The sequence below is a fragment of the Alexandromys fortis genome, unplaced genomic scaffold (assembly GCF_014885135.2).
Source record: "Alexandromys fortis isolate MF-2015 unplaced genomic scaffold, M_Fortis_MF-2015_v1.1 scaffold_60, whole genome shotgun sequence".
Classification (NCBI taxonomy): Eukaryota; Metazoa; Chordata; class Mammalia; order Rodentia; family Cricetidae; genus Alexandromys; species Alexandromys fortis.
In genome coordinates this window covers 3,055,272-3,070,712 of record NW_026067946.1, presented here as the reverse complement: position 1 = coordinate 3,070,712, position 15,441 = coordinate 3,055,272, and the positions used below count along the sequence as shown (strand labels likewise).

General features: G+C 42.9%; 2 protein-coding genes across 6 annotated transcripts in view; both read left to right on the top strand.

Moving 5' to 3' along the window:
* The window catches only part of Sncaip (synuclein alpha interacting protein), a 140,966-nt gene that overhangs the window by 52,313 nt on the left and 73,212 nt on the right, over positions 1 to 15,441 (top strand). The gene's annotated exons all lie outside the window — the stretch shown is intronic.
* On the top strand, positions 6,810 to 7,781 carry LOC126506036 (uncharacterized). The gene has a single exon (XM_050149317.1). The coding sequence runs from the start codon at positions 6,810 to 6,812 to the stop codon at positions 7,779 to 7,781; it is 972 nt and encodes a 323-aa protein (XP_050005274.1).

Sequence of the window (15,441 nt, the reverse complement as noted above, 5' to 3'; positions counted from 1 at the left end):
TTACACTGGACACCTAGGAGTCTTGAGGCTTTTGATGACAGGAATTAAGCGGAAAGGATAAGGATGAAGAGCTGCGTTTCCACCCGGTTAAACCCGGAGCTTGTTAGAGCAACTGCAGTACTGAGTGGACTGGCATAAGGGAAAATGAAAGGCTTATCGGTTGATGTGGAATGCTTCAAGCCAGGGAACTCAAAGGAATGCATAATAGTTACCAAGTTCAGAATCAGATTAACTCGGGGAGGAGAGAGCTGGAAAAAAAAAATCTACATTTCACTAGATAACAAGGATGGAATTAGCGCCAAGAACTCAGTTGGGGCTTGATGGAATGAGCCAGAACATCCAGCGAGCCTGAACTGCACATGAACCACACCCAGTGGCCTTGGCAGAGCCCCCTTTAAAAGGATACAGTGATAACAAAAACACGCAAACGGGTTAAATAGGGAAGCAACATGTGTTCCAGCTTGCTTCAGCTTGGGAGATGGAGTTCTGTAAGATGTCTATAACTATTCCACTCTGAATAGACCTAATTCTGTCTCTATGAGCTTCAGACAACAGATGCAGCCAAGCGAGAAAGAGTCTATGCTTACAGCATCGAACCGAGATGCTAAGTAGCATGGCTGCTCTTATTTCCTTCACGGATTTGGTTGCACTCGACACCAGTCCTGCAGGTAGTCTCCTCTGCATATGATCTTGCCACTCCCATCAGCTCCACTCCTCCATGGAAGGGGACTTGGTTTGGAAATGGCAGGGATTCTTTTCCTAAGGCCTGATATGGGTGAATACAACTAACAAGGGATCTGGTTGAGCTCGGCTGTCTGTTCCAAACTTATCTTGGGAGAGTTACATCCTGACGTAAAAATGAGTATTGAACTTGAGTCGAGGGGAGTCCTTTGATAGATTGCTAGTCTAATAGACTGGCTTAGAAAGATTCAGGTATATAAAACTACTCCATTCACTTTAATCCCTAGTTCACCAAAGTTGGCAATCTTAGGGGTCTGGAATCCCCATCCACACCTCCCAACCTCCCAACCCCTAACCCCAATACAGAGTATCCATGGAAGAAAATGAACTCATGAGATCAATCGCCTCAGTGGGAAGCTCCTTCCCTCTGGGCCTCTTGTGTTCTGATGAATCTGACCCAGATTGTCCCTACAAAACTCTCCTGTCTGGAACTCTTAACTTTCCACTTCTGGGATCCTCGTGCTTAGAGATGTTTCTGTCATGGTCTACTTCTCAAATTCTCTCATCTTTCTCTGCTACCATATTTCCATCCCACAATTATTGAATCCAGGATATTCAGAAGTCAGCAATTTCTGTTCCTACTCAGGGCCTCTCCAACCCACCGCTCTTGGAGCCACACGGATCCGACTCAGTCCTGAACCAAGTGAAACTGATTGGGTCACTCAGCCTTACTGAAGCTACTACCTCGTAGGGTTCTTGTAAGGATCATAGGTGATGGACCCGCATTATTGCCAGGCTTAATAAATCTTCACTCCCTTCTCCCACCAGAGAAGTCCTGGAGCTCTTAGACACATTTCCCCAGCACTTAGCACGGTAATATAATTAGTGACATTAGTGTATCTAAAAGGCAATTACCACTTAATTGCTCTGGCCCCATCCAGACTGAAGTTGTTCTTCATGCAGTTCTAATTTGGGGCTAGGCGGTTTAGTCCTACCCTAGCTAGTCACACCATCACAGTCTTCCAGAGAATAAAAATAACTCTAGGCAGTCACTGGTGACAAGGTCAAAGATTCTGAATCAGTTTGGAGCGGCATCTTTCTCTCTTGAATGATCATTTAAAAGTAGCCCGGCTCCGCTCAGAAGCACTTTCGCCCTCCTTGGGCTCCTTCCTGCTTTTATCAATGTAGATCTGTACAGACTCAGATTTAGAATCCAGTTTCAGGTGTGACATCTTAGAAGACGTTTATTTACATCATATACTCAGTTTAAAGGAGTAAATGCCTTCTCTCAGCCTCGAAGTTTGCTTATCTTAGCCACACTGTGAGGCCATAATGCCCAAAGGAAGGCAGAGTGCTGTATTTTACCCCCTCCCACCCCAGGATCACATAAATGAACAACAGTCTCTAGTGAAGAGCCTGGGACTTTTTTTTTTTTCAACTTTCAGGCAAAAATCTTTAGAGCCCCACAAGTGCCTTTGAGGAAACCTAGATGGCCTTAAGCAACACAGAAAGCATTTGCATCTGAACTGCGCTCCATGTGATTGTGAATTGAAGTAAAATCTAAATAACTTTTAGCAGTTTGAGATTTGGACCATAGCCTGGGCCATAGAAATTCCCCTTTAGTTCCTTTTCTTTTACATCCGATGCCAAAATAAATGGAAGCCATAGAGAACCTTTGAATTCCTTGGTTCTCAAGTGACCTCAGAGAAGGTGGATTGGCAGAACCCGTATTTGGTTATCAAAGGACGATTTTTTTTCATCCCCCCCTTACAGGAACCACAGTTACCTTCCTGGGTAGAGGATGTGGTGTTGTTTCTGGACCCTTTTGCTCCAGGACGTAGACATGCTCTTGAGAAGGGGCATTCTTCTAAAGAAACCCATTGGCGTGGTCCTCGGAGGTCGTTGAGTGGCATCCAGGTCTCTCAGGACCTTGTAATGCAACTCAGTCAACTCGGTGTTGCCCTCTTCCTATCCCCTACCCAAACCATCCAAAGCAAGTGGCCCAGAGTTTAATGACACCTCCTCTGCCAGTTAGGGCAAGTTGCCCTGGCTTTTCTAGGATTCAGATTGTCTTTGACTGCAGATTAAAACTAATACCTCCGACATGGATCTCTCTTCTCTAAAATACTTTTAATTTAACAAATTACATTTATGTGTGTGTGTTTCATTTTACTTCTTCCCACCCCATATCACATGAACAAACAGCAAACTAGTTAAGAGGAGCCCCAACCTTCTTTGAAACTTCCAGTGGAGAACTTCTGCAGTGAGCATGGGGAAGTCAAAAGGATGGTTTGCTGGAGTGAGTTTTCCTTCCACTGGGTGGGTCCTGGGCATCGAACTCAGGTCATCAGGCTTAGCAGCAAGTGCCTTTACCCACTGAACCATCTTGCCCGCCCTCTCCAGACATTTTGTTCTTGTAGAAGTCATTGCAGAGGTTGGGAGGGTTTGGAGGACCTTGCAATGCTGTGTGAGAGCTTTCTTATGAGGACAAGTCAGGGCAAGGAATTAGCCACAGATGCACATGAGGATTCTGTTGGCAGCTGAAACACAGGTCATCTTAGTTAGCCCACAGTTGCTCTTAAGAGTGATAAACTACAATGAAAAAGTTTGGATGGAAATTTTTAGTTCGATGAATTTAGTATGATGGAATTTGATGAAAATATTTGCTGGAAATCTCTGAGTGGTGAAGCATTTATACAGTAACATTGAGTCATTCTCTGTGCGCATGGAAAGGAGAAAGCAGGCTTGGGGAAAATGAACTTCCTACCTTCCATAAAGGTTGATATAGGGAAAGAGAATCCGTAAGCCATTTGGCAAAATCAATACGAGTTTTTTCAGATACTTTGAAATCTTTAAGACCACTCTTCCTTCAAAAAAAACCCACAACATTTTGTCTGTTCTTTGGTAATCTCATATGTGTCTGTATTATATTCATCTTCCACCCCCCAGCTGTTCTCCGGATGAACCCTGCTTCTTTTCCTATCGATCTCTGTGTTTCATTTTCCCTACTTATGATCATTTTTGCTATCCGAAATAATCTTGGATATGAGTCCTTTCACTGGAGCATGGTCGACTTAATCATGATGCCTGTGCTTAAACACCGTCACTGTGGGGGCTCATGATTGTTAGATATAGACTTCTGATTCTTAATGTCAAGTTAGGCATCCTAAACTGGTGTACAGAATGCATGGAGGTCATGATGAGGTTCAGAGGTGTAAACCTTCATACCTAGTAATACTGAAAGAGAAAGAAAAAATGCTAACTGCCATTCAGATATCTGTGTGACTTGTGTAAGTCAGACTCTCCCCCGAGAAGTACATTTATAATGTATAGGCTCTATCTGTCAGATAGAACAATCGTCAATAAATATGGAGATGCAGAGAAGAGTCAGTGGAAGATCTCCAGTTTGCCAGGATGTGTGGAGAAGCAGGGAGACCCAAGCATACCAGGCTGTTAGTTAGCCTTTCACTGCTGGACCAAAATGACCGAGAATACAACTTACATGGAGGACGCTTTACTAAACTTCACAGATTTAGAGTCAAAGACTCTACCCCTAATACGCCCATTCACCTAGGAGCCCATCAATGGAGCATCTCTTGATGATGTCTGTGAATGTGGGTGTATGTATGTGTGTATGTGTGTGTGGGTGGGTGCAGACACATATACAAATGGGTATACATGTAGATGCCGGGCCAACCTCAAGTCATCTTGAGGAGCCGTCTACCTTGTTTTTTAGATAGAGTCTCTCACTAGGGTCATGAGCTTGCTGATTAGGTTAAGCTGGCTGGACAGTGAGACCCAGGGACCCAGTGCTGGGACTCTGAGCTTGCACCACCATGTTGGGACTCTGAGCTTGCACCACCATGTTAGGCTCTTCCTGTGGGTGCTGAAGATCAAACTCAGGTCCTTATGCTTGAGTGGCAAGCACTTTCCCAACTGAGCCATCTCCCCAGTCTCTGCCCGTTACCTCTTCTTAGCCCCAGCGTCTAGGACAAAGCCTTTGACACAGGAGTCACTGCGCAGGGGCTCAGTGGAACCTTCATATTCAAACCATAATACTAGGTTCCATCATTTCAGTTGCTAGCTCCGAACAATTTGCTCTCTGGTCTTGTTTTCCCTCATTACTGAAATGAGATTGGTATTAAAGATTAAATCATATTAAGTTTGCAAAGCAAGACAGTGTACCTTGTTTAAGTTGGTGGTAAGTTAATTTATAGTTTATAAATAATGCATAAGCATTATAGTTATTACTTATATTGTTATAATCATTAGATGCAGAGTGGATGCTTGTACTTGATGCTGACTGATCTTCCTAAGGAAAGAAAGGTGACTGTAAACACTAAGTTCTCTATTATTTTAGCGATCAGTTCAGGAAAATGAAGTTAACAGGAAAGCATCAACTCCCAGCCTCCTTCCTGTTCCCATGGATTGTGGGGCCCAAACTTCCTACCTGCCTATCCTTTTATAAGCTTCCTTCTTCTCATGTGCACACTAGGAGTTTCCCATACTCTTGAGGAAAAGACTGGGAGGTGCCAAATGGTGGCTTTATCAGTAGCTAGATAAGGTATCAGCTAATTTCCTACCTCTGAAATGTATAGTTTCTGGTTTGGTCAAAGTTATACTTTAAAAGATGAAAAGAGATTTTCCTTGAAAAAAGTCAATTTGTGTAATCTTCTAGGTTATTATATTATTATATTACACACACACACACATATATATCCTAGCTAACTGTAAGCTTTCAAGAAGTTGCTAAACACAGTTAAGAAGAAATGAACACAAGGACTCAAGCCAGTCTTGAGCTGTAAACACTAAGTTCTCTATTATTTTAGCGATCAGTTCAGGAATATGGAGTTAACAGGAAAGCATCAACTCCCAGCCTCCTTCCCGTTCCCATGGATTGTGGGGCCCAAACTTCCTACCTGCCTCTTCTGTTATAAGCTGCAGTGTACCATTTGATCGGGCAGAAGCACATGTTTGGACAGTACAGGGTAGGATGATTGATGACAGGACCCACAAACAATTTCAGTAGAGGTAAAGTACAGCCGTACCCCACAGCATGACAGTTTTGCTCAAGGAGGGATGCCGTCACATCTGTCTCAATTCGCGCAGCTGCTGTATCGTGCGCACACAATGATAAAATCAGCCAAGAGCTTTTCTCCAAACGCATCTCCTCTGGTGAATGATACCCGACTGTAGTCAGTCCCCAGAATGGATCACTGTGACATAGCTAAGGAACAGGAATTCATCCAAACTGTGCATGAATGCCAGGTAGATGTGTACGTATCGTGTCCTTGCCCTTGCTTCCTGTTCTCGTATCACCTTTAGGAGAGAAGTCACTCCACCCCTTGTGCTCTAGGAGAGCGTTTCACTAATCGCTGCCCAACTGTTAACAATTTGGGAGACTTGGTTGTGAGCATAAATCCCTTCTTCCTTGATTGCTTCTCCCTGTTTTCTTTCCATTTCCCTTCCCTGCTTTCCTTGCCAACATGTTCTCCCATCTTTCCTTGTATCCCACGGGGTCATTGCAACAGGCGATGCATTCCTGCTTTGCAGAGATGCACAAATGGTAGCGGTGTGAAAACACTGTGTGTTCTTGTATAATCTCTCGCGTGCTATTGTCCCCATTCTTTATTTGTCACTTTGTTATTTTGAAATCTGCCTTGTTCATTCTTCAGGTTTTTTTACATGTATGAAGTATGATGAATGCAACCTCTGGCTACCTTTCCTTGACTATGACCAATTTTTTCATCTCTTTTTGGTTATCGGACACTGCTCATATCTATAAAGGAATGACATATTTAAGTATGAGGGTACTATAAATACATTTCTGAGAAGTGTTAATTACATAGTGATACCTGCGCCTTTCTCGTCACCGTTAAAAGTCCCTGGAGAGGATAAAACAGAATCCTCTTGGGAAGCAGCTCTGTTTTCAACAGCCGCTCACCAAAGCAAGCAGAATTCTGTCACAGACTATGCTGGAATCGTGACTGTGTGCCAGGGCAGGATTTTGTTAACCTAGTGGGGGTAGAAAACACTCAGCTGGTGTCAGTGAATACCTCTTGAATCTCTGAAGGCCTCAGGAACAAAGGTGTCGAGGAGATAGTTGCCGTCACAGTTCTGCCTCGATCATGGAGCCCTCTGCAGACGCGCTTGAGATCATCTCCTGTGCCGTTCTCATCTCTGTGAGCCTCGTAGGAAACACATGCTTATTCTATTCCACAAGCAAATGCATCGCTGGGGGCCTGCAGACCTCCTTTCTTCTCATCATCAGCCTTGTGTTCGTCCACCTCACTAAAAACCTGGTGGTGAACGTCCTCAAGATTGTTTACTCCTCTGGTATCTTGCTGGATTCTGCAGGCTGCAAAGTTCTGCATTTCACTGCAGCCCTGACTACCTCCCTGGCCATCTGGTTCATGTTACACTTTGCATTGCTCTACCTCCGGAAGCTTTACCAAATTGTCTACCCCTTGAGTGGGGCTGCAAACCCGGATCCACAGAGGTACTCCTGGAAGGGGGTTTCTGCACTTTGGGTGGCTGGTGTGGTGGTGTATATCCCTGTGTTGATATACACTAGAAAACCAGAACCCCCGAATTCTGGAAATGATACGGGCTCCTTGTCTTCTAACAGAATGTACCTGGGTTGCTTGACTGGTTTTGGGAATGACAAGGTAGAGCTGTACTATGGGAAAATATTTCTAGTTTTGGTGGATAGTCTTCCTTTAGCTATCTTAGTGTTTGTCTGTCTCTGGATGGCTCTCCTCCTTTCAGAGAAGAAAAAGATGACATATGGGGACATCTGGATTGGAGATGATGATTCAGAAACCGAAGTCCTTCGAGGGGCCAAGTTCAGTATCTTGTTAACGTTGCTGATCGCTCCGCTGTGGGTTTCTCACTTTGTCTTAGTCCGCTTCTTGAAGGATTTGGCAACGTGCGTCTTTATTCCAGCTGTTCTCACAGCCCTCTCCTCCGGCTTCTCCGCTCTCAGTCCTTTCCTGCTTATGCTGGTTAACTACAAAATGAAGCTGGTGTCCTTCTGCGGCGTCAGACAGGAAAAGTCCACAGCACAGCCTGCAGATGCCATTCCGTCTCCATATGCTTGATGGCTGACTGAGTGGACTCGGAGATTCTGCAGAGGTCCTGTCGCCGGGGGGCATAGCTGCAGCCCAGCAGTTTGGGGACTGTTGTTCTCAGCAGGAGTTTTTGAAACAATGGCTAGAAAATTGACTGCTCTAGAAATTAATTTCTGAGGGAGACTTTCCAAGTAGAAGCAAGAACACTAAGCTGTTTATACACTGAAGATAAACAGCCATCAAGACACTTCTCATGGAGGACAGTGATTCTCAACCTTCCTAAGGCTGCTGCACTTTCGTATAGTCTTCGTGTTGTGTAGACCCCCCAACCATAAAATTATTTAGTTGCTACTTCATCGCTGCAATTTTGCTACTATTATGAATCATAATGCAAATATCTGATATGCAGGATAGCTGACATGTGACCCCTGTGGGGATCTTGACCCACAGGTTGAGAACTGCTGGTTTTGCATACGACTGTGTTTTTTAATGTAGAATTTCTAAAGAAAGTCAGCGGTCATCATTCTGTAAATGAGCTCAGCATGGGCATCGTGTTAAGTGCAATGTGCTGTGATTTTAGAAAAAACAGCATTATTGAAACTGAAGTCAACACTTCCTAGGCGAATTCCTCATGATACTCCTGAAGAAGCTGTGCTTTCCTTAAAAGATCTCGCAGATTTTGGAAGTGCATCAGGCAGGTGTATGATACTTAGTGTTGGCAGTTTTCGTCATAGTATCTCATGTAAGCTGAGAGCAGGTTTTATTTGTTGCCCCTGCCGTAGGTCTTTAGGAAAAGTACATCTAGATAAAAAGTATTGAATTAAAGTATTAATATCTGTTTAGTCTTATTCTCCAAGTATGTATGATGTGCAGATATTTGGTTGCCCTTGGCATATAGCGCATTCTCCTTGCTTAATCATAGAAACATATACAACTATGTTTTTTTCTTCAGAAGAAGGACATTGAGTTTATAAATAATTTATTTCTTTCTGCTTTTGGTCATTAAGTGGGTATATTCACAAATGACAATAAATTATTAAAATCCTTATAATTATTTGCTTCCTAGATTGGATCTTATTTTTAAAACATTATAATTCTAACTAAAATTACATGACCAGGTTTTTATTTTTATTTTAATTTTTTGTAGCTAGTCACTCATAGCTGCTTAAGCTCTTAGGTCACAGTAAATAACTATTATAAATATCTATGCATAAATTTGTGTACAAAGCAGTACATTTAAATCTAATTCTTAATTATCTTTTTTCACTTTCTTGGAATAGCAATGTACCTAGGGATTCTTCTGCTGTCCTAGTGAATGGAGCTCTTGAAACTGAGACCTTTTCTCTAAAAAGACTGTCAAAAATTATAAATCTGGATATCATTTGCAGAAGAGACTTGCAATATCTTAGTTACTAGGAAGTTTTGCAGAGAAAGTAAATTTCAAGTAAACCAAAGCCACAATTCTGTAATGCTTTGGACCGTTGTGTGCCCCTTGTTTGACACAGAGAATTACAAAAACAACGGCAACAACAAAAAGTCAGACTTAGGACCTTCTGAGACTTCCGGGTGGTCTTCATGGGAAATGCTCATTTGAGTCCACCGAGGCAGCTTAATCAGAGGGCACCAGGCACGGATCCTGTGTAATGAAGTTAACATCTGGAGCGATGGAGGATGTGAGGAAGAGGTCGCCATCTTTTAATTGAGAGCAGATGTAGCCAGAGCTAGGAATAGCCATTGATCTTAAGTGGTGGTTCTCAGACGCGGTTCTGGGACCAGGAGAAACAGGACGACCCTGGAACTTGTAAGAGATGCAGATGCTAGGGCCTCACCTCAGACATGTTGAATCAGAAAGTCTGGGCTCGCTACAGCAATCTCTTCGTGAACCTTCTGGGTGAGCTTCATGCATGGCGCAGCTGGAGAACCACTAGCCTAGGGTTGCTCCAAAGTTTAATCCTCACAAATGATCAGAGTAAAGCCAAAGTAACTGACTCAAGATGTCGTCTCCAATGATCCTTGTGTGTGTTGCTGCCATGTCTGCTTCCCTCTAAGACAGCAATCAGCTTTGCCATCTGTGTTCCATATATTGTCAACAAGAATTGCCAAACAAATAAATCCACTGTAGAAATTGTCATTTTGCACAATTAGGGAGAAAGCATGAATCTTCACGTGTGCAAACAATTTGAAACTTGGATTTGGACCATGTCCTGTAGTATCTAAAGATCCAGTTTCCAGATCATTCTGCAGTTGTGTCCAGAAACCAGTGCAAAACATGGCTGGCCGAGGCCCAGCTCAACTTCCCAGTGCTAGCAATGCCTCTTTTTTCTTCCCAGATATTTTCTCCTAGATTTGTCCTCATTAGATCATAGTTTTGTTCTTGTGGAGTTGGTAAGTTTCAGCTATGACAGAGAATCTTGTGCTTACTGACTAGTTCTCCCCTTCAGGTTATTTTTATCTTAATGCTTTCGTTCACTCCTTTCTCTTTTCTCTCTCCTGAAAGGTTATATAGTCACATCAAATTCTTGCTGGAGTCTAAACAGCATGGATGAGAATAAGGAAGAGTTAGCAGACACTGTCAAGGTAGCATGTATTGGAGGAGGGATAAAAATGGGTCAGGACTGTTGGAGGGATTTTGGATAGACTGGAAGGTGTTTCCTGACTTTGTCTCTGACTGCACAGCCTCTTCTACTGAGGCCAACGCAGGACTCTAATCTCCTCTTTCATGGCTGCCATCATACTTCTAGCTGATCAGTTTCTTGCCGAGCTGGCTTTGGTCATAGAAAGCACCTGATTCCATTCTAGCCCATTCAACATGTCATTAAACACCAGGTCCTTTCTGAACCTGGCATCTCAGAATCTCCCTCTAAGATATGTTCTGCAAGTCAAATGTTCCTAACCTACTTACTGGTCATTAAATTTTTGAAAGAGAAAAGAACACTGCGTTCATTTGTTTTTCTTATCTGAGATAGAAATTTCCCTGCTTCTGTTTCATAGAGAAGAGTTTCTCATTCACAAGCTCTCTTGCCTTCCTTATTTTGTCTTTGGTTCATCCCAACCTATACGATATCCTTCAAAAGAAATGACACCAGGAACTGGACACAACATTTTTTTTCTCTGAGTCTGTATGTATTTTTTTATGTTTATCTTCTCTAGTGCAGCTGCTGTGAACATGGATTCTTTTCATCTTTCAAAAGGTATTTTAAATGTAATACTCATCTTGAATTACATATGCAGATACAACACAAACCTGAAAGAATGTAAATATGCTTATCTTTCCTATGATTAAAACTGAGGTCTTTTCCATCACTGATGCTTTATTGTAAGTTACCTGACTTTTAGTACTTGGTTTCGGAAATCACAAATCAATCCCCCTATCATTGGAAACAATTTTAAGCTGATAAATCAGGACTTAAAACTGCAAAAAAAAAAAAAAAAGACAAATGTACAAAGATTCATCAGAGAAATCCTAATCTCTATCAAAAATTCTACTACTACAATACTGTTTTAATTGCCTTTTCAATAAGATGTAATATAGAATAGTCATGCATTGCAAAACCAATAAATCTTAGTTATGTGATAAAATAACAATTCATGGGTAATGGGAGACAGTTATTTACAGGTCACCCAATTAGCAGATGCACCCATGGCTCCAGTGTGAACTTTTATAGTTAACTTAATGTTAGACCTAAGTTTGAGTTTTGTTTTGTAGGTTCCATAAATTTACAGTAAGATTCTCAGTATCATTAATACAACACATATTTTTGTGAGCTGTGAATTTTCTAAGTACACCACTGTAAAAATAATGATTACCCTAAATCCTTTTCTTAAAGATGGAGCTTAAACTATTAAACCAGCAAATGGATGATAGACTATGCCATCTTATGTGCTAGTTGGTGTAGGGTGTGTTCAACGGAGATTGAACACAGTTCTCTGTGCCAGCGATGATCGTGTCTGGCTTTCTATTTATGCTCTACAGGAAAGATGAGTAACTTGCTTGATTTTAGGTTCCTGAACACTCAGAGCGATACAGTCCAGGGATGGATGGGACTGTGCCGTGGGATTCTGATCAGGATGACTCCAAGTGTATCCATGTTTCAGGGCAGCCTGGGGCATTTAAGAACCTGGCAGAACGTGATTTGTGTCAGCTGCCCTCCTCTCTACTTCATGATGCATGACCTTGGCCATTATGGTCCTCTATGTCATCTATGAAACTGGAAGAGCATAAATGCAAATTACAATTTACGATGTCTCCTTTCCTCAAAGAACTATCAAAAGTAAAGTCACTTAAACATATTTAAGGTGATTTTGGAAACAGAAAGTGTTTTAAACAGATGTGGGGTTGCTTTACTGTTGTAGTTTTGGCAAGAACTCAACGGGGGGGGGGTAGACTTGGCTTAAAATACATATTTTTGGCTGTGTGTCGATGAGGCATTACATAACCCTTCCAAACCTTTGCTTCTTTATTTCCATAATGGAAATTCTGAAGATGTTTGCCTGTAGGGTCTTTATAAGACAAAGTGAATAGAGAATCCATGTAAAAAACCACCTCACTCTATAGACTCAGAAGATGGCTTAATGGGTAAGAAAGCTTATTTCAGTGTGAACCTCAGGACCCATGTAAAATGATGGCGTTGTAGTGCAAGCCTGTAAGCCCAGTGCTATAGAGAATGGATATAGAAGGATCCCTAGATTTTTCTGGCTGCCTGCCTAGCTACCAGCTCAGTGAGAGACCCTGTCTCAGGAGAATAAAGTGGCGAGTGATTGAGCAGGACACTTGATGTCTTCCTCTAGCCTCTGTATACAAACACAAGCACACAGCATGCATTCATGGGTGTACCCACAAGCACACACACATGCATGTACCAGACACATAGAACACTCACATGCAGTCCCACAAACACACATAAAACCTCAGCCAGTCTGAGATCTCAGGAGGCCAGTTTTCTTTCCCTATTTTTCTGAGCAGTGCACAGTATCCCCCCCCCCCCCCCCGTAGCACCCTTACCCTAGTACATGGATGTCTTTCATTTGCTATCAAAATACTCAACTGAAGTTTTCCAAACATGCCCGAAAACTTGATATTCTAGAAACACGCAGAATTCGAAAATACTCTCATGGCCACTCCTGTCTATCACCCAGGGCTAGTCCTCACCCTTCAAATCTCTTTCTAAATGAAAAGCTACTGTGGTCAGTGTAAAATCCACCCTCTCCTGGAAATTCTCCTTCTGAGTTCTCATCTGCAAGTCTTTGCCCATGCAGTTAAGACTCTAGAGAGCTTTGCCCTCCCCAGAGCTCTGTCTCTCATCCTTGCCTAACTCTCCTTTGCACCAGACAGATCTTTCCCATCTCCAGGGCCTTGCCTCCAGTCCGTATGTATTCATTCATCATAGCAAGTACCACATTAGTCTGAAATGGCTTGCTTGCTTCCTTCCTCTTGTACTGTATGTTCCAGGCTGATGTAGAGCATGTGGTCTTACCCAGCATGTATATTCAGACTGTTCCTTACGTGAAGACCTGGAGAGTCCACAGGCTTAGACTTTCCCTCTGTCCCTCCTATGTGCCTCTTGGCCCTTCTTGCTCTATCTCTTTCTAGTAGAAATTTTTTGCCTTGATCATCTGCTTCGAGAGTAGGCATTCAGCAACTGCCATGCTTCTGGCCACTGTTGAATTGAAGAGTGCAAAAGAAATTGAATCCACATTTGGAATCAGTTGCTTCCTTGCCAGCCAAACCACGGAGCCAACTGGGGACATTTCCACCCAAGCCTTCCAGGTCTTCCTTTGGAATATTTTTTTTCAGCTCTTATAGTGAACAAAGTAAACGCGGTGTCCATGAGCAGGCTTGCAGTTTGAAAATTATCTGAGTATAAATTTGGCAGGGAGCGAGGGGGGGCGTGGGGACTGGTGGTCTTTTCCCAAGTGTTAGTGGATTACAGGGTGAAGAAGCGGGTTGCCACACAAATCAACTGAAGTTACCTCACCGCTGGGCAAACTCCGCTCATGGATGTTGACAGGGCCAGCTTAGTTTTAATTACCTGGCCGTCATAATATACGGGAGTAAAAGTAGGAATCGAGACTTTGACAGGAGAGAAGAAATGTGTGCAGTTCCACCCTTCAGAATGACTCCATACTAACTCCTTCTAAATGGAGTGAGGCAATACGTTTTCAAAAGAATTTGGGTAGAGCAATTTATGTGATGTGTGAGGGTAGTCACAAATCAACGAGCCTTTTATGAGCCAAGCACACCAGAATGTGTATATTACCACGAGTGCAGTTTCTCAGAGAGATCCTCTTGGCCACTCCAAGGTTTTTCCACTGATGCTGCCATGACCCGCCAGATATTTTGCAAGTCTTCATTTGGAATGGCTTTTTCAGAGTCTGTCTGCAAGTCACACATACACAAATGAAAATGCCTCCCCAAATCCTAAAACAACAAGGGCGCACTATTTCTAATAACTTGCCTACTTTTTTTTTTATCACAGTGGATTCTTTGCTACTTTTGAGATCTTTCCCAGCTTATGGGAGTAATGGTACCATCGCTGAAGTGACCTCATGGGAAAGTGACAAAGCATTGACAGACCCTTTAGCACCAAGGCATTTTCTCAGCTAATGGCATTCTCTGAGAAGTGGCAGAGTCTGGCAGAACTCGCTCGGCACAGGAGGCTTTTCATTTCACTCTGTGCTTTGAACACCAAGCCTCAGTTTGGCGTTTGGGTAAAGTTTCTTCCAGTTCCTTGAACTCACCCAAAGAAGATGGGCATCCAAGATGTCCCCAAAGCTTCTGGAGAACCTGAAAGCCTTGCCTACCTGGCTGTATCTCCCTTATATGACATTTCCCTTCTATCAATTTTTGTACTCAACTGGGAAAGCTAAGCCATTCAAAATTACTTCCTTTTTTCCCTCCCGGCCAAACTTGTGTCTTCTCTCTTAAACTTAGGAAAGATTTCTTTTCAACTGCACAGCAGACCTGCCTACATGGGTAACAATATGTTGGGGAAGAGTTAAAAGCTCACTGGAGTATGAACTGGGAGTATTTTGGTCCATTGTCATATTCCACTAAGGGGGCAGATCTTCAGAGATGTATGCTGTGGACGACAGGAGGGCTTCAATACAAACAGAAGCCCCAAGGAGCGTTGGTCAAGCGACAGTAGCTTGTAAGGCTGGAGATGAGGATACTTGGCACTATATAGACTTTTAAATGATGAAGCCCTAAAATCCTAAAGCAATGGTTCTCACCACTTCCTAATGCTGCAACTCTTTAATACAGTTCCTCATGTTGTGGTGGCGACCCTCCCCCAACCACAAAATTATTTTTGTCGCTACTTCATAACTGCAGTTTTGCTATTGTTATGAATTTTAATGTCAATAGTTTGTGGAGATAGAGTTTTGTCAAAGGGGTCACGACCCCCAGGTGGAGAACCGTTGTGACCTAACGGGTCTAAATGTGACTCACAGTAACTGGAATCTCATGTAAAGGATTGAAGCTGAACTGCTCCTTCTGAATACCTGAAACATATTTTTCACTTAGGGAGAAACCCAATCTCGTTAGACTGAGGAGGGAGCAGTCCAACTACCGCTCAGCTGCTGCTCTGGGACAGAGGGAGGAAGGCTTTGGTCTCTTTCTGGGCTAGCACTTGGCATGACTTGCTGCCTCACTTTCACTCACACCATGTAAACCCACACCAGTCATAAGAAA